This window comes from Lates calcarifer, linkage group LG6 (genome assembly GCF_001640805.2).
Source record: "Lates calcarifer isolate ASB-BC8 linkage group LG6, TLL_Latcal_v3, whole genome shotgun sequence".
NCBI classification, from domain to species: domain Eukaryota; kingdom Metazoa; phylum Chordata; class Actinopteri; family Centropomidae; genus Lates; species Lates calcarifer.
The window spans coordinates 18,005,332-18,027,639 of NC_066838.1; the positions used below are offsets into that span (position 1 = coordinate 18,005,332).

At 42.2% G+C, this 22,308-nt stretch overlaps 1 protein-coding gene across 1 annotated transcript in view; it reads left to right on the forward strand.

The window, feature by feature from the left end:
- The first annotated feature begins 2,902 nt into the window (after positions 1-2,902).
- The window catches only part of tmcc1a (transmembrane and coiled-coil domain family 1a), a 42,957-nt gene continuing 23,551 nt past the window's right edge, over positions 2,903-22,308 (forward strand). The window contains 4 exon segments of the mRNA XM_018697949.2: positions 2,903-3,332; positions 4,073-4,154; positions 13,053-13,098; positions 13,650-14,586. Coding sequence (XP_018553465.2) covers positions 13,903-14,586 — 684 coding nt within the window. The 5' untranslated portion in view covers positions 2,903-3,332; positions 4,073-4,154; positions 13,053-13,098; positions 13,650-13,902.

A 22,308-nucleotide genomic window follows, 5' to 3' on the forward strand; every position in this document is an offset into this window, starting at 1 on the left:
GAGGAAAGAGTCATTCGCGCACACTCACATATTACAGACAGTATTCTCCCTCCTCAGACCCACATCTTCTCCTCTTAGTCCCCATCTGCCACTTCTAAATCCCACCAGGAGCCCAGTGACTCTCCGGTTCAGCTTAATTTACAAACTGGACAGACAGGTCATATCTTCACCTACAGCCCCTCACATGTCCAGACAATACAGTTCAAGCAGAGAGTGGTTTTCATAAAAGACAAAAGCACAGGCGTTTACATTGAACTGAACAACAGGGGGACAGGCTACACACAATATGTTCTGACACAGACCTCTGTAAAAACACATCGCTGCCTTCACAGGCAGTGTCTGAGTCGATGTTACCATCTAGTGGAGAGAGATTATAGCACAAATACAGCTACAAATGCCATCATACAGCATTGCATGCAAATAACAGATGTATTCCCTCAGAAATTAGCATTGTAATTTCTCTAACTACACAAAGGAACTGTTGGATTATATTCATTCAGACAAGCGAATCATGCATGCATATACACTTATACTACCTGCAGCTTTGTGGACTATATATATATATATGTGTGTGTGTGTGTGTGTAAAATTGATCATGAGATGATTATGAGGCAAAAGGGCAGGCATTCTTGAATAACTCTAAGCATAAAAATTAGACATCAAACATGATGACGTGCAGACAGAATATATCTTTAGATGATACACCTGGATCAGTACAAGCCACAATTTGACAGGGTGCTAATTAATGCTCCTCACCTCATAAAACACAAGTTGTCCTTGATGCCCTTTATGCTGCTGACATACTGTATATCAGCCTGCTGCAATGTTGCCACAGCCCGTTGAGACTTAAGAAATACTTAATCCTTGACTGAAATGCAGGCACTGTGTGTACGGGTTTCACCTTACTAAACATGAAGTCCTTTAACGCCTGAAACCTCAAAGGCATGCATGAAAAAGAAAGATTTTCAGCACTGACACTGGAGATAACATTTTATGTTGCCATAGCTACTGAGGCTATGAGAATGAGACCTTACACTTATTATCCAGAAATGAAATGCTTCTGCCGGCATGTCATGCTGTCGTCTGAGCGGACGAGAGAACAGACAGACTGAAGTTAGAGATGTGGAACTGGTGCTCTGCAACAAGACATGATGATATTTAATTTGTCAGTTTTTTGCATATAGTTGGTGTGGACATGAGTAAAGACCCCTAACTGACTGCTGTATGAAAAGTACTGAGGAAGAGAAGTGAGAACATCAGAGAGGTCTTTGACAGATAATAGTCGAGGTGAACACCCTTTGTGCTGTGTCTTACAGTATCTCTCTCTCTTTCAGCTTCACCAGTCCTTTTCAGTCGACTGTCCTGCAGGTATATCCCTCTGTGAAAGTCAACTGAACACACTTCTCTCATACCCCACATCACACTTTGTGTTGACAGCTGAGGACCATCACTGCAGAAGTTATGGGTGAACAAGAGACTTGCTTGAGGGCACTTCAGTATGGATTGCTGCTTGAAGGAAGTGTGTTTCTCGTTTATTAAATTCTCCCCATCTACACTGTTGAACCAATAACTGTTTGCTCAGAGGCCTGTTTGTCTTTTAACAACTGTTTTTTTTTTTAAATTATTTAGGTTTTGTTACTGCTACTATTTACAAGGGCAATACTCATATCTAACCAGCCAATATACTTTACAAATACAGAGTAATTAGTTAAGTTACATAATAGGCTTTGGTAACTACAGGTTAAAACTATAAAAAGTCTCTCAGATGAAAATTAGAAAAAGAATATGACTGGATCTTTTGTTTTGGTGTGAGATAAACCAATGGACATATTAACAAATAATTTTGTGTTACTATTTCCCCACTGGGTAGACAGCAGAAGGCTTAGTTATGTAATCATCTGTTTTGTTTTCTGTTGGTTCTCTGCAGAGATGAACAAAAACTATAGTTGTAGAGAGTGGTGGCTCTTGTATTTTTCTGTGCAGTGTTAGCCAAGAGAAGTAAAGTCAATAAAATGTAAGAGGAAGGCAACTTATGGGGTCCTCTCTTTTTATCCCAACAAACCAAGAATAGATAGCAAGAGAATATGAACATTTCAGAAGGAGACCAGAAAAGCTAAACAGAGCAGAAGTGTGCCTGTCTCTCTTTCAATACAAAATCTCCAAGGCATTAAACAGTCACTGCATATACAGAAAATGTCCACATGTCCATGTCACATTACTGCCAAAATACTAGTGATCATACCTTCAGTGCTAACTGCATTGTTGCTTTTTTGTAAGTTTTCAGCTCCTCACTGCAACTGTTCCATAAATTCACACCTTACATCGATATTTTTGGCCATTTTTCTCAAGTCAGAAGAGTCTCTCTCTCTCTCTCTCTCTCTCTCTCTCCTCTCTCTCTCTCTCACTAAAAAAAATTACCCCAAAGTTTTTACATTTAATTTCACATAACACAAAAATGCAGCAAATGCCCACAGTTGAGAAGCTGTGATTTTGCTTAATGAATAACTTGCACAAATCATTCATTATCTAAGTATTTTTATTTTAATCAATTAATTGATTAATCAGCTAATTGTTTCAGTTCTAATTGGAAACATCAATTAAAGGTCTGGGTTCAAAATCGGTGAACTTTAATGTCATCCTAATTGTTTATCATAGCATTTACTTTAAGAGATGATTTTGAATTATGTTCAGATTTTAATTTGGCTTACTGGGTAAACTAAAACACACGTGTGCTTGAGTATGTATTTACTGAAATGACTTTTTAAGGCCTCTGCTAGAGATGAAGAGATCAATTTTTAAACAAGTGAGTGATGCATCTCACCACAGAACAATCTTTGGCTGACTTCCCGCTAGGTTACGTCATGACGTCATAACGGGGAGGGAGAGCGGGCGGTGGGGCGTACGGTACTCGGGCTTGTAGGGTGCCGCTCGCTGAACGTCTGTGTCAGCCTCAACAGTTTGCTATCACCCCGAGTAAGTGTGAATTATGTTTCTGGTGTAGTTTTTTGTGTTGTTTTACCGTCCGTTTACGCGCGTGTGTGATGTGCGGCGCGTTTGTTTGCCGCAAGGAAAAGCTGTAAGAGTGTTGATGTAGATATTTCATCGTATTAGCAGCACAGTACAGTGATACACTAACGGGACTGTCAACCTGAGAGTCCGTTAACGCACACTGCTGCTGCTACTCACTGGGAACAACACTCACTGGCGTTTAACGAACATTTAAACGGCTTTGGAAGCTTTTTTTTTTTTTTTAATCTACTGCTTCGGGTAATTTCACAGCATGCAACGCGGCTCGTCTGTCATCACTTAATTTCTATACAGCGTGAAGTACGGTATGTATTACTCAACAGGGAAATTTTTGACTTATCTTTCGTAACAGTCGCTATATTTCATCTCCTGTGGTGTCACAGCATTTATATGCCGGCTGTGTGCTGAAATGAATAAAATGACGTAGAGTATTGTTCAACAGATGTGTTTCTTTATCTGTCAAGTTATGGTAAGAAATACACAGTAAAAACAAGTAAATAGATCATTTGCTCTGACGTTATCCTCCAGTTTTCTGACTTTGCTATTTACTCTGAAGCAGAAAAAAAGTTATGTGTATAGGCTTGTTTCCAGTTAATTCATGAAATATTATTTTTAATCACTAAGATACTGTCATGTTGATGGATCTCCATGGCTTATGATATTAGCCGGTCTCTTGCAACCCACACGGGTTTTAATAAACTCTCAACAGAGTTTATTTTAGTCTCAACTGGCTAATGCAGTCTTATGGGCCAAAGACATTTCATGGCCTGGAAAGGATGGCAGTCTGCAGCCTCATTACAATTGATGCCTGGTATTCTTCACAGAGGAGCATTTCTTTTTTTTCTTGCAACCTATTATTATCAGTTTCTGGGAGACAGACAGAGACATACACAGTCTCTCTCTCTCTCTCTCTCTCTCTCTCACACACACACACACACACACACACAGGCATACAGCAGGCAGGGAGACGCAGAGAGTACAGTGTGCCAAGGAAGCATTTAGAGGATTACAGTTTCCATCTCACTTTTTCTCTTCTTTGTTGAAGACCTGTGGACCTGATGTAGCAGGTTGTCATCTCCCCTGCAATGAAGGAAAAGCTGCTCAAGCATCATGATTATGGACTGAAGGTTTGTTTCTCATCCTCTTACTCTATTCATCCATTCTGATAACTGCCTCCATATCTCATCTGTGATCATTTTTTATAACCTGGTGGTTTTGACACCACACTGCATGTACAGTAGACACACATGTAGAGCGTTGGAAGGGTCCGGTATGGCATGATATACCCTACTATCTGTCCAGCATACTCTGCTAAGTGGCTGAGAGCTTGGCTGCCCCTCCAGGGCACTGCTAACGCAGCCATTCATGTCTCACTCTGATGGTCAGACCACCACGATGACGCTGCCCTCCTCCTCCTCCTCCTCCACCTCCTACTCCTCTTCCTCCTCCTCCTGTTCCCGCTGCACTCACGTTGTGCCTACCCTGTTGGGAGCTGTGCTAAGGATTGAGAGTCTTTGTATGAGTGTAATGTGTTTGTGTGTGTGTGTGTACGTATGTGTGTTTGCCTGCATGATGCTCAGTAGTTTGTGCTTTCATTTGTGCTCAGCTTAATGTAACACTTGAGCATCAGATGTGGCGAAGATGTGCTTATCCTAGATCAGATCATAAGATTAACACAGCTCGCTCTGTGCTCGCCTGGCTGTCACAGGCACTGATTAAGTGGCTGTGTGTACAGGAAGTCTGCATTTCTCACAAGAAAGCTGCAGACACTGGATTAGAAAGATGAAGACATGAAGTGGATTCTAGGTAAAGTTACATATGATGGTAGAGACTTGTAAAGACTTCAGATGTTTGAAGGAAAAGGAAGACATCAAGTGAAATAACTAATTGTCAAGCATGAATTGTTGTGCTGCATGCCAGCAATACATACATATGCACACACACACACACACACACACACACATATATATGTATATCATTTGTTTTTATGATCAGCATGCACTTCCTACATAACCAAAAGTGTTTATGATGCTAAAATCTTTGTTTAAATAAGTTCCACTTCCTCTGGCTGCTCTGATTTCCTCATAAATTGGTCTCTAAATTGCCCATAGGTTTGACTGTGACTGTGAACAAGTTAGTCCTGTGACAGACTGTGCCGTCTCCAGAATGTACCAGACATCTGTCCAGTGTTTAGTGCTAGATGCTTGGTTGCTCCTCTCTGCTGCAGAGGGTACATTGCACTGTGGGTGCAACATACCCTGGGTTGCCTGGGTTTGTTTCTTGGCAGTAGCACCCCCAGCTTTGTTGTGCATTCCAACAAACATAATTGGCAGTGTTTGCGAGTGGGAAGGCAGTGAGGGATCATGTCTCTGTTGCTGTATGAGTAACTCCTGGTTGGTGAGGGAACCTGGACAGACCATCTCACTGTAGCTCTTTGCTGGTTGGTGAAAAACTTGATAACTTAGCACTTTCTCAAATCTCTGAAATCTATTACATTTCTTAGATGGTCATTAATCAGAAATTATATCCATTCTTATTGTGAGGTTTGTTGAAACACTAAAAAATGTGTGTTTATTCTTTAATGAAGAATCTTGATACTTAAGTAATGTTTATAGGTCAAAATCAATTTTACTGCATACCAACAATAGATGCCCCATCATCTAATGTTGGTTTTGTGAAGTTGAAAATGTTCAGCAAGGGATTCAAAAGGATTCAGATAATCAGTTTTTTTCATCTCGGTTGAGTCAAAACAATCTCAGCATCTCTCAGACAGTGATTTGGCTCTGTTCTCTCAACCAAAGGTCCAGTCAGGGCTAAAAAGGAAGTGTTGTATCACGGAGAGGAAACACAGTTTTTCCTTTCTCTCTTTTGCCCTTTCTGTCTCACTCACTCTCTCACCTTCTTCCTCTTCCAGCAGGGCTTTGTTTGCAGAGGTGTCTTTGTGCAGCTTAGTTTAAATTCTACTAACTGACTGATCATCCTTTATCACTGCTGCAGTCAGACATTCATCAAAACTGAAGTACAAGTAAAAAGTTTTTCTGTGCCATCCTTGCTATTTATCCTTTAGCTGTGGTCAGACTGGGTTTCTTCTCTCCAGTAGGACTGACTCCCACACTTTACAGAGTGAAGGTGAAATTCCTTTATAAATGCTGTGGTTTCTAGTGGCAACGAGCTGCCTGCTTCCCTCTGATCCCTTCCGGTTTGGAGGCAGAGGCAGAAAAAGAGGCAAGGATCACACTGCGTCACGAGTTTGCACCTTAAAACATGGATGGGGTCCATGTTGAAGCATTTAAAGATAAATTCATAATTTTTCAAGTTTGTTTTATGACAGTAGTCGGGTGTTCATACGAATACAGAAACATATTTCATTGGCTGTAATAAAACTCCTTTTTAAACTGGCCATTAAGAGATCCCTTCCTAATGCGCTTCCAATGTGCATCCAAGTGATGGAGACAATATCCACAGACCATGTCTATGAATAAACATATTCTTAACTTTATTTGAAGCTCATATTAGTTTCCAGCAGTCAAAGTTGGCCAAATCATGTCAGTATCCTCTGAAGTGATTTCCTTAGTGTGTTTCCTTGGGCAGTGTTTTCCTGTTTAGCAGCAAAACCCCATTCAGACACACACCCCTTTAAATTAACCAGAGTCTTAACTGTCTGAAAAGGCCTAAAAAGGGAATTATATACAAAAAATAAAGTAACTTCAGAAAATATCCACTTCATGTGTCAACTCAGACCCAGGATTGTAGACTCTGTCCCCCATCTCTTTGGATGGCTAGCTTACAGCAAGCAAAATCAGTTTTAGTGTAGGGAGAAAAAACTGTGAACCTATCCTCTAGAAACTCTTTTGTGAACTTATCAGTCAGTCTGTCACTAGCTTGTATCATAGTGGACTGGTTGGGTTTCACTCATCATAATCCATATCGGGCTCATAGTCAGTGCCTTCTGCTTTCCTTTCAGTTTGTTTATATCTTCTTTTCTTTAGATTGTGGACTGTAGAGGAGTGGATATTGAGGTTTGGAGGTCAGGAGGATTAATATTATCTTTCAACTTAAATCTTCTCCCAGACTGTAGACTTGGCTGTGGTGACCCATAGCCTACGTGCTGAGCCCAGTATCATGCTCATAGTAAGAGCTTCAAGACCAGAGCTTGGATGTGCTGAGCCCCACTAACCCCTCTAGTGAGCTAGAGAGGTGTCTGGTTACCTGATCTCAGAGATCTGACTGAAGAGTTATTTAAATAGGCGACGATTGTGGATGATTTATATCTTACTGCGTAAAGTTGTTCTCACCTGCTGGCACCACAAAGAGCCAGATGCCCTATGGCCTGATAACCTGGCAGGTTCTCCTCCTCAGGCGCACAAAGTGTATGATGACCCTGACACGCATTCCCCCTTTCCCATTCCTTATGGCCATGTGCCTTTAACACAATCTCTGGTATGAGATTTCAGCTGGTGTGTAGGTGGTTTCCAGCATGTTGACAGTTGATGATGCTCTGCCAGAGCAAGTGGAATATGAGCTATGCTGGCCTGGCCACTGTTAAACACCTATCAGGTTAGTAAGTGAAGGCCACTTTGTAAGGCTTGCGATGTATTACATATTCTTCCTAATTTCTCCTCTTGTCCTGGAAAGCCCCTTATAAGAACATTTTTCTTACTTGTAAACAGCAAGAGAATCAGATCCACAATATACTCTCCATAAGGTCTGACATATTAGGTCTGAACTGAGTGTTGTTGTAGTTGCAATCAACATGGACCAGTGTCAGTTCCATGCACAAGGTGAATTATTAATTAGGACACTTGCTGTGGTGTTGAGCACAGATGCAGAGGTGTACCTCAAACAAGGTTCCCACAGTAAAGGCACAGACAGCGTTCAGCGTAATGTTTCGTCACTCACAGCCCATCTTCAGTTAGGTTTCTCATCATTGCCCAACCCCATATTTGGTGATACATGTGATATTTACAGCCGTGTACAACCCTATAAGTCTTTTTGCAGCTTCCCACTTCACAGACTCTGTTAGGTTGTTTTAGGTGACTCAGACTTGCTTCACACCCAATATACCACCTGCTGTTCCCTTTGTGTGCGTGTGTGTCTTGAGTATATGAGGGCATATGCATATTTTTATTCTTCGTTTTTTGTGATCAACATTTTTATTGTTTTTCACAGCAATATGAGTGGGGGGAGGCAACGAGGGAAGTAGTTACAGATGGTCTCTTGTTGCCTAAGAGATAAAATAGAGCCAGAAATAGTAGGTAAGAGAGACTTCCACATCCATACTTGAAGGTTTTACCTCAGTAGTCATACACTGAAGATTGAAAATGGTCAGGAAAGAGGGTAGACAGGTCAGTTCACTGCTGATATAAGGTGTGAACCAGTCACCAGTAATAGTTTTTTTGGCACCTTTATAAATAAACAACATCTTTCTTTCTTTAATTATGGCAAACAACTCTTGTGTCACTAAGCAAACACATATGCTCCTATTTTCTTAACGTCTATGTATTTGAGTAAATGATTGTTTGTCTTCTGGTTTGTCCTGTTCCTGGAAAGCTGAGCGCAACTTTGGCAGCAGGGCCTCCCTCTGGGTTTCATCTTGCACAATAGGACGTTGTGCCTGCCTCTGTCAGGGAACTACCTGCTGTTCACCTTCTCATTCAGACAAAATCTCTGCTGAGCACCCGGGCTGAACCTGACGCGGCCAGGCAAAACACGTCTTGGACCGTTGGAAGTCTTTGATCCAGTCTGGCTTCTTTTCACTCTTTTCTGTAACCTTCTGTGTAACCCTCCTCTCACTTATTCACTATCCCTGTCTGATACAAAGAGTGGTGTCTCTTATCACACTTTGTGCAGTAAGCTGAAGTCATCTCCTGCACTGTCACGACTGATACAACTGTGCTATTCTCTGCCTCCCTGACCCCACACACACAGACGCACGCACGCGCGCGCACACACACATAAATACAATAACGATTGTTCCTGTTTCCTGCCTATGCTGTCATTATGCAGCTGCTGAATGAGATATGGTCCATTTTTCCATTGGTCAAAGACAACACACACAAACACACTCACACATATGTACTGTATGTGCACATATGCACATTTCTGCACAATATAATTCCTGCTATCTCTCTCTTTCTCTTTCCTTCTCTCTCTCTAATACAAACATGCACACACACACACACACACACACAAACACACAAACACACACACATTTGTGCATTCGGTCACACACAAACGTCGCTGCCAGAACTCTCTGGCCTAATTCCCCTCTTATTGATGTGTGTCTGTCAGTGAAAGAGGCGCAGCACAAAGAGCAGCGATGGGCCTGTGTGTGGCTCAGAGGGAACAAAGAGCGGTCTATTCCACGCCAGCTCTCAGACCCTTCTGGAAACACTGCATGGGCTTGTTTAAGCTATGGCCATATTTTGAATTAACTGACTGTATGTTTAGCATTGAACAACATGGCTGCTTCAGTGTCAAAGAGCATGGGCCAGATTGACTCTCACTTGTGTTTGGTCATGGTCTGTTTGCAACTTTTTTTTTAAAAAGTCAGGAGTTGAATTAAATAGAGCAATCAAGAAGAAACAGTGGTCACGTTACTGTGCATATGCTGTGCATATCCTATTCACTTAAGTACTATTTGCATGCAAAGACTATAATACTTTGTGCAGTGGTGATACATAATTTATCTCACATTATGTTAAATTGTATGCTTTATTGCTTTGCTATTTGAGCTGTCACCTTCACAGTTATAACGCGGGGACTTAATCTCCTATTAAATAATTACATTTGATAGTCTCCCTTGTTCAATAATGATAATGGATGTGATTTTAGAACACTTAATGTGCCACATCTTCATCAATATAACCTTTCTGCCTGAATGAAGCTGCAGCTGTTTAATATCCAGTGAACATTTAAGAGCTGTGATACTGTAGTTTATTGTTAAACACCAGCAATTGATGGAGCTTGTTTATATGAAACAAAGAATTCAGGAGAAGCAAGGTCATTGTTGTTTAGTATTTATCACAACACCCCTTTGTTTTATTAAGCTGAATCTTGGATCTGTCATGTTATTTCACACATACTTGTCTCTGTCTGCAAAATGACAAATTGTGAATGTGTGAGTTGTTTTTTTCCCCAAGCCTGCCAGTGCCAGAGCTCTGCTGAGCTTTCACCGTCTATCTAGCTTAGCTGGCCAAAGACAATGACAGCAGGACTGGACGACTGGCAGCTCAACTGAATGGAATGAGCTACAGAGTTGGGGACAAGGTGTTTGTGTGTTTGAGTGTGTGTGTGTATGTTTGTATTTATACGAGGGCACAAGCGAGGGTGACACGGTTCCAGAGAGGCCATTGTCCATGTGGTCACTTGGCATTCACCTTTGACATTGTGTTGTGACATTTCTGAGAAACATGCTGACTCACAGAGGCTGCTGAGCCCGGCTGTCGCTGACACCTTGTAATCACTGATAATCACTGCCTGTTACACATCTGTTCCTGTGGTAGACAGGGATTTAAAAACACCAAAATACATCCAGTCACTGGCATGGTTTCTGAGGTTGATGTGAGGAGCAAGTGAAGAGAGATTTTTCCTAAGAGGTTTGCCAAAGTATCGTGTTTTTGTTCAATTTTGATTAAATCTTTCACTGTTAAACATTTCATTAGTGAGTTAAAAACATAGTTAACTTGAGAGTTCTTGCTCTGTCACATTATTTTTCAAAATGGAATTAGTTAGATCAGTAGTTAGATTTTTAGAAATATAGCAAAATCCTGATTAAGCTTTAGAAGAATACGAGATTGCACCTTCTTAGATGTGCAGTCTTTTGCTGTAGTATGTTGGTACACTGTCACAGTAGTATAAAGTGATATGAAGTAGTTTTGGGTCAGAACAGGACAGTCGCCACTCAACGACCCATCTGGTGTTTGTTCCTCTGTGTCATCACCTCATCAAGGTGGACCATCAAGCCTTGCTTAAATTGAACAAAGATGCGGGAGCTCTCAACACATACACAAGCATCCACACCAAGTCTGACAATAAAGCTTTGTCCTCTAAAGGCTCCTGAAAGAGGATTTAGTTTGAATATAAAACCTCAGGCAATCAAGAAAACATCCAATCCAGCATCGGGATCAGCCCGGGGATGAAGGAGGGGATTTACAGACGCAGAGGGAGGGATGGACACACCGGGGTCGGGACACGGCTTCAGGTTCAACTTTAGCTCCAGGACAGGATTAACTTAGGTTTACCCCCACCACCACTCACCAAAACAACAGCACAGTGCACTGTCATAATCAATCACACTTCACTGTGACTGCCAGAAAATGCCACTTAGTGTTTCAGTGTGCGGATGCTTGCTTGCATTATCAGGTGTGCATGTATACTTGATTATGTTACATGTGTATGAATAACTGTTCACCTTGTATGAGGAACTGTTCAGCTGAAGAGCCTGGTCATATAGAACATACTAGAAAATATATCCAGAATAGGGGTGTAACGATTCTGAAACTGAGACTGAAACTGTAATACACATGTCCACAATCATATATTCCAATACAGGAACACAGAACTGTGATACTATTACATAGTATTTTAAACATTATCCCTATTTGATTGTCACAACTGTGTGTGCCATTTGACTATTTTGGATCCAATAATGATCAAGTGATCACACCTGCAGTAAAGGTTAGGTCAGTTTAACTAGCTCAAAGGGTTAGAGTTACAGTAACACTAATATGTAGTTGAGTCTTGGGGAGCAGTACTGTACATTATAATGATTTAATAGCATTTTTTCATCATGGTGTTTTGTAATTCCACTGAAAATTAATTAAAATAAATGGAATTATTGCCTGGCTGTAATCAGTAAAAACAGCAAGTTGAAGCTGTGTTATTATTAGTATGACAGACACTGCCTAACGGTTGACGGCACAATATCTCAGCCGCTAGAGGCAGAGCCAGCTAGCAGGTGACTAAAGTGAACCTGTTGAACACCTGCTCCCCCTCCCCCCAAGCAACAGTCAAATTTAACTGATTGGCACCACCATATTAACACACAGCCTCTGAATTAAGCACATTAGTTTCTACTGACCTGAATCTGCTTATTGAAAAGAAAAGATTAGACAAGATCAGACTCAAGATTGGCATGTGTAGAAAGTAAAAGCCACTGTGTGAAAGTGTTTGTATGCATGAATGCGCCTTATCTGTGGCTGTTGTGAAAAGTGATATCCTGCCTGCGAGTATCTTCATGCTCATTCTCTCATTCCTCTGTCTCTGGACCTGGTGCAAAACTGTACAGCTGATTGTATTCGTAGCAATGTGTATCAAGCCTGTTGCAACCTCATTTGCATAGATTATACTCTTGCACTTGTGAGAAGTGTGTGCATGTGAGTGCATCCTGTCCGCCCAACTTTGTGTTATTCTTCGTAACCTGACAGTGCAGCTGAAGGAATATATTTTGAATATGTAACCATCCCTCCCCAGGCTCTGAATGTTCCTGCCTGGCTTGTTTTGCTGCCCTCAATGGGAGCAGCTATTGATGCTGCAGGGAGGCTCAGACTGACTGCCTGCCTGGCTGCCTGTCTGCGGGCTTGTCTCTGAGGTGATCGCTTTTCCACCAGTGAGGTTCCTTCTGGAGAAAGATGGCTTGTATTTTATCAGGTGTCTGCTCTGCTGGTCTTGTCACTGACTTAGATTCAGTCAGGCAGTTTGTGAGGCTGCAGGAGGCAATCATGCACTGTGATCTGTGTTTGTGACACTGCACTGTGTGTTGTTTCTAGCGCGGAAACCCTCTTCTCTTGATACTGCCAAAGGATAAGGGATAAGGACAGGATGCTTTTGGGGATACTAAATGAGCTCCTTAAGGAACACACACAGAAAAACACAAAGTTGTGTGACACAGTATCAGGTTCTGTTCAATATTCCCAGCATGTTCATTACTCACAGAGAAAATGATTATTGATTGCAATCAGAGTGAAAAACTCTAAAATGTTTTTTCTTTTTTTTCTTTGGTCTCCCTCATCTATTCCTCTCAGGTAATACACAAGCGTGAGTCACACTAGACTGACAGTTGGGCTGATGGTAGGTGGGTTTTTCTTCCTCTAATGTGAGTCATTATCTCTTTCCTTCTCTCACTCCTCTTCTCTGTATCCTTTTCCTCAGCTTCTTGTGCCTTTCTGACTGCATCCCCCCTCCAGGCTGTAGTTTATTTTCTTACCCTGCATGTACCTGCTTACTTTTGAATTCATTTATGTGTCATTTTAATACTTAGCATCATGCCAGCTAACCTGGATCACACTTATTTTCCTTTGTTACTTATATTTGCTCCTGAAACATTGGCCTGTTTGAATGTTGAATGATTCAGGGAACTGGCACAGCTGTCAAGGAGGCAGCCTGTCTGTGATCATCTAAGTTACTAATTTATATTGGCACTTCACTACAGATCAATGCCATCCATCCTACAGCCTGTAAAACTCCAGTCTGATTACTGTGCATTCACACTTTCTGCCATTTGCATGGAATTGCAAAGATACAAATGGTCACGAGTTGAAGTGAAAATTGGTGATTGCATATCACTGGATCTAGGCAACATTCCAGCCTCTCATAATCCATCTCCTCTCTCTCTGCACTAGACCAGCATGGCTACTTGTTCCTGAATCAAAGATGCATGCTCCCTCTTTGGATTCATCCCCCCTGACCGCCACTGAGTCGATCCAACCCTCCATCAGACAGCCCCATCACCACTTCCACTGTCCTCTACTGTGCTCTACTGTATTCTAGCCTTCTCTCCCTGACAGTCGTCCTGTTGTGACCCTCTACATGTCCGACAGAGAGAGAGGGAAGTATTAGCACGCTGTTTAATAGGACAATTCCTCCCTGCTATTCATGAGAGGTCAGCAGGGCCACATGCAGCAGGGGGACAGTCAAAGGGGGACAGAGGGGGTGGGTCCCAGTTCAGGTCCTGGAGCTAGAAGAGAGGCGTGGGGGTCACAAAGCCCAGGGTTGAAGAGGGCCTCATCCCAGTCAGAGCACCCCTCTCTCAGTAAGATGAGCCAGAACGCCAGGGAGAGCATGGGGGTTTTTGGCCAGGGACTGAAACAGCTGTTCCAGCAGCAGCGTAAACGCCTCTCCCTCTCCCGCTCCACCATCACATCCTCGTCTTCCTCCTCATCTTCCTCTGTGGTGTCAGCAGGTGGCACCTCCCTCTCTGCCCCCGAGGACACCTCGGGGTCCTGGTGTCCTGACTCTGACCGCCTCTCTGCTCCTGTGGTTCCTTCTGCAGTTGGCCAGGGCTCAGCGGCTGCGGGCATGATGAGGCGTGGGACCAGCCTGCAGAGCCGGCGCAGCAAGGGGTCCGGGTCGGGATCAGGGAGCGGAGACCGCGACCCTCTCCTGAGAGGCAGCCCCCAGGCCCCACGCCGTCGCAACACCACAGATCCGCAGCAGCACGCAAGCCGCCCCCGCTCCTCTTCCACTACCGACACCACACCCAGCAGCCCCGCCCCTGGATACACCGGCGGTGATGTGGTGCTGTCATCAGGGTACCAGTCCACAGAGGAGACGGACAGGGTAAGTGACAGCAGCCGTGAATCATATTATCACTACACGGGCTGATCGATGTGGTTCCTTTCCCCTTTTATTGGTGTGAGTCCTTGTTTGTCAGTGAGCTGTCAATCAAAAGCTGAGGTTCATCTTGCTGCTGATGTAACATTCCCTGCTGTTTCAGCTGTGAGCACAGGGAGCGGGCCTTCACTGCTGTCTGTCATTAGCTCTGTCTGATTGTACCCAGTGCTGACTGTTGATCAGGAGCTAAAATGTGATTTTTATGGCCAAAACGGCATCAGTCCAAGCTGAGGTTTTGCTCAGGTGTGATCATTTCCTCTGTTACTGGTCATTAAGAGATCCCAGAACATGCTTCCACTGCAAGTGATTGGGGACAAAATTCTTTCAGTCCAGTTTCAGTCTTTTTAGTGCCTAATTCTCCCTTTGCGTTACCATCCTTCCATTGCAGCTCAGTGCAGAGACACCGTCCAGGTTAACAAAAGGAATTTTCTTGTAAAAGTTATTCAGTACCTTTGGAAAATATGTACGCTCTTTGTCTAACTCAGACTGCTGAAGCCATAATAGCTATAATAATTTCAGATAAGCGTGGGTTTTGTGCAGTATAACTTCCTTTGGAAATGCTAAAGGAAGGCATCTTTTAATGGGCAGAATGAACAACGTTTTCAGTGTACATATGGGCACCTGACAGATTTGAAAACTTGTGAAGCTCTCCTTTAAAAGTAAATTAGAACAGTAAATGCAGCAGTATACACCATTGTGCTTTCAGAATCCTTAATTGTGTTCTACTTAGATAGTCATCTATTTATATATTACTTACATAGTCTATTGAAAGAGCCATTTACAATCTAATCTTTTAACTTAACTTCAAGTCCTCATTTTTAACCACCTTGCTATAGGTGATTCCAGACTACAGTTTGATCTGTTTACCACCAGAGGTCACTGTCAGATAAACTAACCTACTGTAAGCGGCACTGGGCTTGGTTCATGTGGAGGTTGTGTTTGCATTATGAGCTCATGTTTGTGGCAGACAAACCCGGTCCTTGGGTAAATGAAATAAGCCAAGCCATGGACTCTGTATCAGTGAGTCACAGATGGAGAGATGGCTGGCTATCAATCCAGCAGTGGGCAGTAAGTCTAGACCAGTGAGCGTTGATATCCACTTTGGCTGACAGCTTTAATCTGGGGGCTAAATTTAATATGGTCATTTCCCCATTCCTTCATCTGTAAAACCAAGCATCCTTCAGTCCTGTGTAAATGACTTCACCTGGGATGACAAAGCAGGGACGAGAGCCAGACATCTGTGCTCCATTAGTCCTGCTGCTGTGATAGATGACCATCAGCCTCTCTGTGGTCTCTTGCTTGCCCTTGGCAGAGATGATAACCTGTCTCACTCATCTGTAGCTAACATCACAGCCCTGTCTCTGCACAGCGACACAGCAGGTCATCCAAGCAGTCGCCCTGGTTACGCCAAAACTTGCTGCCTAGAACTACGCCCTGCTTGGGTTGCCATAGTAACAGTATGGTCGACCTTGGAGGTGTGTGACATCCTGCTGTTCGTGTAGGTCGAGGGTTGTATAGTGTGTGTGGCAGGAGTGATGAATGTTATGATCAATTCTTCTGTCATTTCATCCTCACCCACAGTCTTTCTTTCTTTTTTCCTCTCCTTCCCTTTCCTTTCTTTCTTTCTTTCTTTCTTTCCTGCACCTCCCTTGTCTTTTCTTCCTCTTTCTCTCTCTCTCCCTTCCTTCCCCCCTCCCTCTGTCCCTGGAGAGAGTTAGTATAGACAGTCAGCTGGTCCCTCCTCCTCTCCCATCTCCCCTTCCTCCTCCTCTACCACTACTACCTCCTCCTCACCCCACCCTTCAGCTCACTGACAGGAAGCAGGAGGCAACCTTGCCTCGTCCTAGATGAGTGAGAGCTGAGCACTGAGCTGTGTGTGAATGTGTTATCAGTGTTGTGTTCAGAAGAGGATGTGGAGGGGTGTGTGTCTGTGTGAATGTAAAACCAAATTTTTAGCTAGACGTGTGTGTGTGTGTGTGTGTACTGGAAATCATTTGTGCACTGTAAGCCATGTAGATGTGAGCGTCTTATGTGAATGACTGTGTCTGTGAGAGAAAGCGACAGAGCTCAGGGGATCACTGTGAATATGAGTAGAGGGCAACACAGCTGAGCTGTCTTTATCTGTGCTTGCTCTCCCTCCCTTTTTTTCCCCCCTCTCTCTCCCTCTTTCTCTCTCCTCATTTGTGTTTGTATAGTAGACGAAAGCAGTGTGGACTTGAAATGTGTGTGCACATGGATGTTTGGAGAGGAGGGTAGCGTGTGTGCCTTCAGTATGTGTGTGTGTAAGTTTGTACTATGTGAGCGGTGTGTACTTTGGAGGGATATGAGTGGAGAGGAGTAGAACAGGGGGGTCCAGCTGCGGGTCCGTCAGTCAGTCAGTCAGTCAGTCAGGATGGTGCAGCGCTTCAGTCTTCGTAGACAGTACTCCAAGGTAAGCCTGAAGCACACACACGCTTGTTTTTCTTTAAAACCGTGTCTTTGTTTTCCCATCTCCATGCTGCCGCTCCCTTCATGACTAAAGACACACTTGACTTAAATTTTTGCCGCTGGCAAAGTCTATTATTATCCTTTTTTATGCTCATGTGATGCTTTTGCATATCATTTTCCACCTCTCTTTCTTTCTCTGTCTTCCAGCTATTTGGTAATTATGCCAAAAGTTTGTGTTTAATGGCTGCTTAATCAGAGCTTAGAGTTCTCCTCTTGTTGAGGGACAGACATGAAATGGTACAAACTGACTCTGTTGTGCAGAAACGGTGTACATATCAGCCACTTGACAACTGGGGAGAAAGCATTGTTTGTAAACTTCTTGCATGTCAACAGTGCTTATGATTTTCCATTAACTCTTAGGTAGATTGATCCATACAGTAACTAAGTGGTCCATCTCTGCACTTTATCTCAACTCTTGTTAAACAGTAACTCATGCTGCAGCAGAGTGGCAGCCTATAAGGTCGGAGCTGTAACTAAGAGATGTAGTTATTAGTAAACATTATGTTTGATTATTGCTGATTTGGGAGCATTTATGACTCATTTGCAACAACAGGCTACTTTATTGTGTTCTACAGCTGTCCATGAGTTCAGTATATCTATCCCCGGGTGGTAGTTGTGTTTAAGAGAGTAGAGGGGGTGTGTGAAAACTCAGCATTAGGTCTGTTCTACAGCTGGTGCTCAGCCTGTGGGATTAATTACAATTAGCTGCTGGTTAATTGATTGACTGACTATACCCTCTCTATTCATCTTTAGCTCTGTGTAATGGTGCTGGTACATGTGCATGTGCCTGGAAGCATCAACATGTATGTGCACAGACGCAGACAGAGGCAGTCTCACTTTCAGACCAGAAGGCCTGAACTCAGACTGATGGAGTCTGATTTAGTCTGGTCCTTTTTTTCTTCTTCACAGAGGGATGGATAGAATAGTAGTAAAAAGGGCTGGAAGGCGCAAAATGTTTAGTGTTAGGATGGAAGACTTGTTTAGGACAGGAGATGGGGGAGAACAGAGTAGGTTCTAGTGGGATATGAGCTACAGAGTTGAGATGAAACAGAAGCCAAGCCTGGAGGCTAGCCCTCTCACACCCTAGGATTTTTGTGTGTGAGAAAGACTGTGTTTGTCTTTGGAGAACATGACCTCCTTCAGGGCCTGTCTGCAAATGTTCACTAACCTTGTCCCCTTCAATAGTGGGATGCTGGAAAATATTGGAAAGGAGGGGGGTTGGGTAGATGACCCTGTCTCTTTCCCTCAGGCCACATCTCCACATGCCCACCTGTCTTTCTGCCCATCCTTTGTCTTCTATTGTCTGTCATCATACTTTGTTTTCCATCTTAGAGATGCCACAAATTTAAACAATTCAGAGCAGCAGTATCCAGCTGAGCTGGAATCTTGCAGCTGTGTGCAGACTAAAACTGAATATACTCCCAGGAATGTGGTCTGATGATAAATGGCTGGATAGTTTAAACAGATTTAACATGTTTCACATTTTAACATGAAGTTTTCCTTATCAGTGTGTCAGCACTTCATATAATTCTAACTTTTTAAAATCATCTGTATTATATGTTACATATATGACTGTGACAGGCATAAAAAGAAAAGAAAGAAGGACAAAAAGTCTGCAAAAATACTGAATTACACACAGTGTGTGGGGATTTGTATCTTGAGGGGCTTGTGTTAAGTTTACTGTGTGACTTCTCTAATGTATCTGGGTTAAATCAAATACATACAATATGTATTGATCTTGTACTGAGAATCAGGCTAGTCCTCAGAGGATGAGGAGTCCTAATATGCCAACATTAATAACTGTTTAGATTTATTAATTAGAACAACATCATATGAGATAATGTTATTAAGAAAAACAAGAATAAACAAATTACATTTAATTAATCTGCAGAGTTAACTCAATTATGTTTGTGTTGTCCTTCAGATTGAAGGCATAAAATGATAGATGTGGACTAAATGACTGTAATTCTGGGTACATTTTAGAAAAATCAAATAACATATCCATAATGGCATACTGTAAAATGTTATTTTTGGGAGAGAGAAGAGATAAATGTTATTGCTTAGTTGTACTGCTCTCTCTCAAAAAAGAAAAGCCTTAATAGCCTTAATTTAAAAAAAAAAAACTTAATACAGGGCTGTTCTAGGGCTGCACCTAACAATAAGTTTTATTATCAATGAAGCTACCAATTATATTCTCAATTAACTGATTAACTGTTTGGCCAATTAAATGTAAGAAAGTAGTGAAAAAATGTCAGTCACAAGATCCCAGAGCTAGAAGTGACATCTTCAAATTGATTGTTTTGTTCAACCAAGAGTTTGACACCCAAAGATATTCAATTTGCTATTATAGCAGACTAAGATAAATAAGATATATAGATATATAAGAAAAGCAGTAAACATTCACATTTGAGAAACTGAAAACAAATAGTTTTCCCAATTTTGTTCAAAAATGGACTTCAACAGTTAATAGATTATCAATATTGTTGCAAAATCTTTTTAATTGTTCATCTAATAAATTAATCAGCTCTCTCTTATAGTTTCCATACTTTTGGAATTCATGAATTATCTGAGGAAAAAGTAAAGAGTGCTCGCTTAAAGTTGAGGAGTCGATGCATCTGTCAAGACCTTAAATCGACTCACAAAATGTCAGTTGATTCATTACATTTGTAGCTGCCTCATAGCACACAGAACAATGCAGGACCAACAGTGTGGCAGGCTGTAAATGACCAAACCACAAACCTAATTGTCAAGTAGAGACAGTGATGGAAACAAAGGGCAGGGTGACACTGGACAGCAATAGACAGGACAATGTGACTCGTTTCTGTCCTGTCTATTGCTGTCCAGTGTCTCTCAGCTCTGGTGTCTGACTGACGGCACTGTCAGCAGCCTGGCGGGAGAGACACTCCACAGTGCGGTAGGATATCATAACTGAGCTACAACCAACACGCAAACTTTTACTTTGTGTGACTGTGTGTAAATGTGATGATTGAGTGAAAACATCTAAATCATCACTGTAACTCATGCCAGTTGATTTTCTGATTCTTTTCTGACTCTTCGCATTGAATAGCCAAACCCAGTTTGACTGACAAAATTTGAGTACAGTCAGAGAATTGGTTATTTATTTTCAGATTCTGACCATACAGGATTTGTACCAAATGACAAACAAACAACAAGCAAAGCAATGAAGACTCAAAATTAATCTCTGCATTTCACATATGAAGGATTGGGTCTTATCCTGTGTTGTCCTGTAAGAGAGCAGTAAGGAGACGTGTCAGTGGGAGGCGATGAACATCACCTGGTCCCCTGAGGCTTGTTCCGTCCCTGCTAGTTTAACATCCTCATCACTGCGCTCTCATCGTCTCTCACCTCCCCAGGCTACTGGCTGTGTGTTGATGAAAGCATTTGTGCCCTTTCCAGCAGGACACCACGGCTCGTCCTGGAACTATTTTAGTGACGCTGACTTATTTGAAAAGCTGCAAAAGACAAACATGGGTTATTGCTAGGTCACATTCACATATATGCAGCAAGGGCTGCAGATGCGTATGACCACAATCAGGTCTTATCAAACCACTGCCACAGCAGATTGCCCTCTAGTCAGAGTAAACACAGTTAGAGAGGCACGCAGTCAAACCCGTGCATAATCAAACAACTGAGTTTCGATTGACTTTTAGCAGGGAGAGAGAGAGGCAGCCATGGGGATGATGAAGCATGTGCTCTTAGTCCACACTGGAGGTGATGTCATCCCAGTGCTGTGTTTGCCTACCACCAACCTGTTGTAAATTGTTTTTCAGGCACAGTGTATGTTCTGTCAGTGCAGTATCATGACTCTCTGTGGTTCACAGTTGTTGACATTAACTGTGAGACCTTATTACAGTGTTACAGTCAGATGAGGAGGTAGTGTAAAGCCGCTAATGGGTTGGGCAGATCTGTGGCTTGTGGTTTGTACTGACTTTAAGAGAAGGGCCAAAAAACTGTTCCTCCCAAATGTGATAATCTCCCTTCTCTGCTCTGTAATCTTACCCCCACTCTTGTCCTTGCCTTCTTATCTACCCTTAAGTCATTTCCCCTTCCTGTCTTTTCTCACTCATCCTCTATCCCTCATCTTAGACAAACAAAATAGTCCTTTGTTTCATTCCTCTTTTTTATGACAAGTGTAAATATTGCTTTGCCTACTTTTCACCCACAGACAATAAGTGCATTAAACCAGAGGTGGTATGTTTGTATAGAAGTTGATTTGTATTCTATAGTGTAGGTATACATGTGTGGGTTTATGTGTGGCAGGGAGACAGTCATTGATCAGCAGAGCAAACACTGGTATCGACTGTGAATTAAACACAATGGATCTCCTGTTCTGGGTCTTTATCCTGCCCTGGTCTATGCTCTCTTCTTGCTTACATTACTTGCTACCAATGGGTTGTGAGTGTGTACTTTACGTGTTTGTTAGTATTACAGTGTTAAAGTCTACTGGAAGGATCAAACGCCATTCTTAGGAAAGATATCCCCTCATTTGGTGTTTTAATGTCGACACTTAACACTTAATTCAAAAATGGAGCTCACAGTGTCATGGCTGGCCACTGAATTCTGTGTCACGTCACATGGGTTGTAACAACAGTCATATTGTGAGAATTTGTGTCTGAATTTTGACACAGACTGTCTTTAGTCACCAAAGCTCAATTGATCAGCAGTGGACATGTCTCATAGTGTGATCTACTGTAGGCACACCATACGAGCTGATACGAGTAAATAATTCAACAACAGCCGTGTGGTGATGATGGAAGAGTTCACGACCCAACTCCATTACAGAGAGAGTGATTCGCATTCTAATCACACTCAATCTAAAAAAAAAAAACATTTGTAAATACATTGGACTTTGGTCGATAGACGACAGAATTATGGAACCTTGTGTTCCATGTTTATCATCGGTGCACTCGCCCGGAGCCTTGAATATCCGTTTTATATACTGTAACCTAATTACATTTGTTTGTTTAATTTGTTGCCATGTAGATCTTTAAAAGATATGTTTATGTTGACATAATTATACTGATGCAAAAATTGATATTTGAATGGTTCAAACTTTTTTTCTTTTTTTTTTTTATTGTTTTGTTTTTTTGAGAAGGAAAAATTGAACGTCATTTTTGGCAAATTTTTTCAGCACTAGTGAAGACCATAGCAACAGATTGA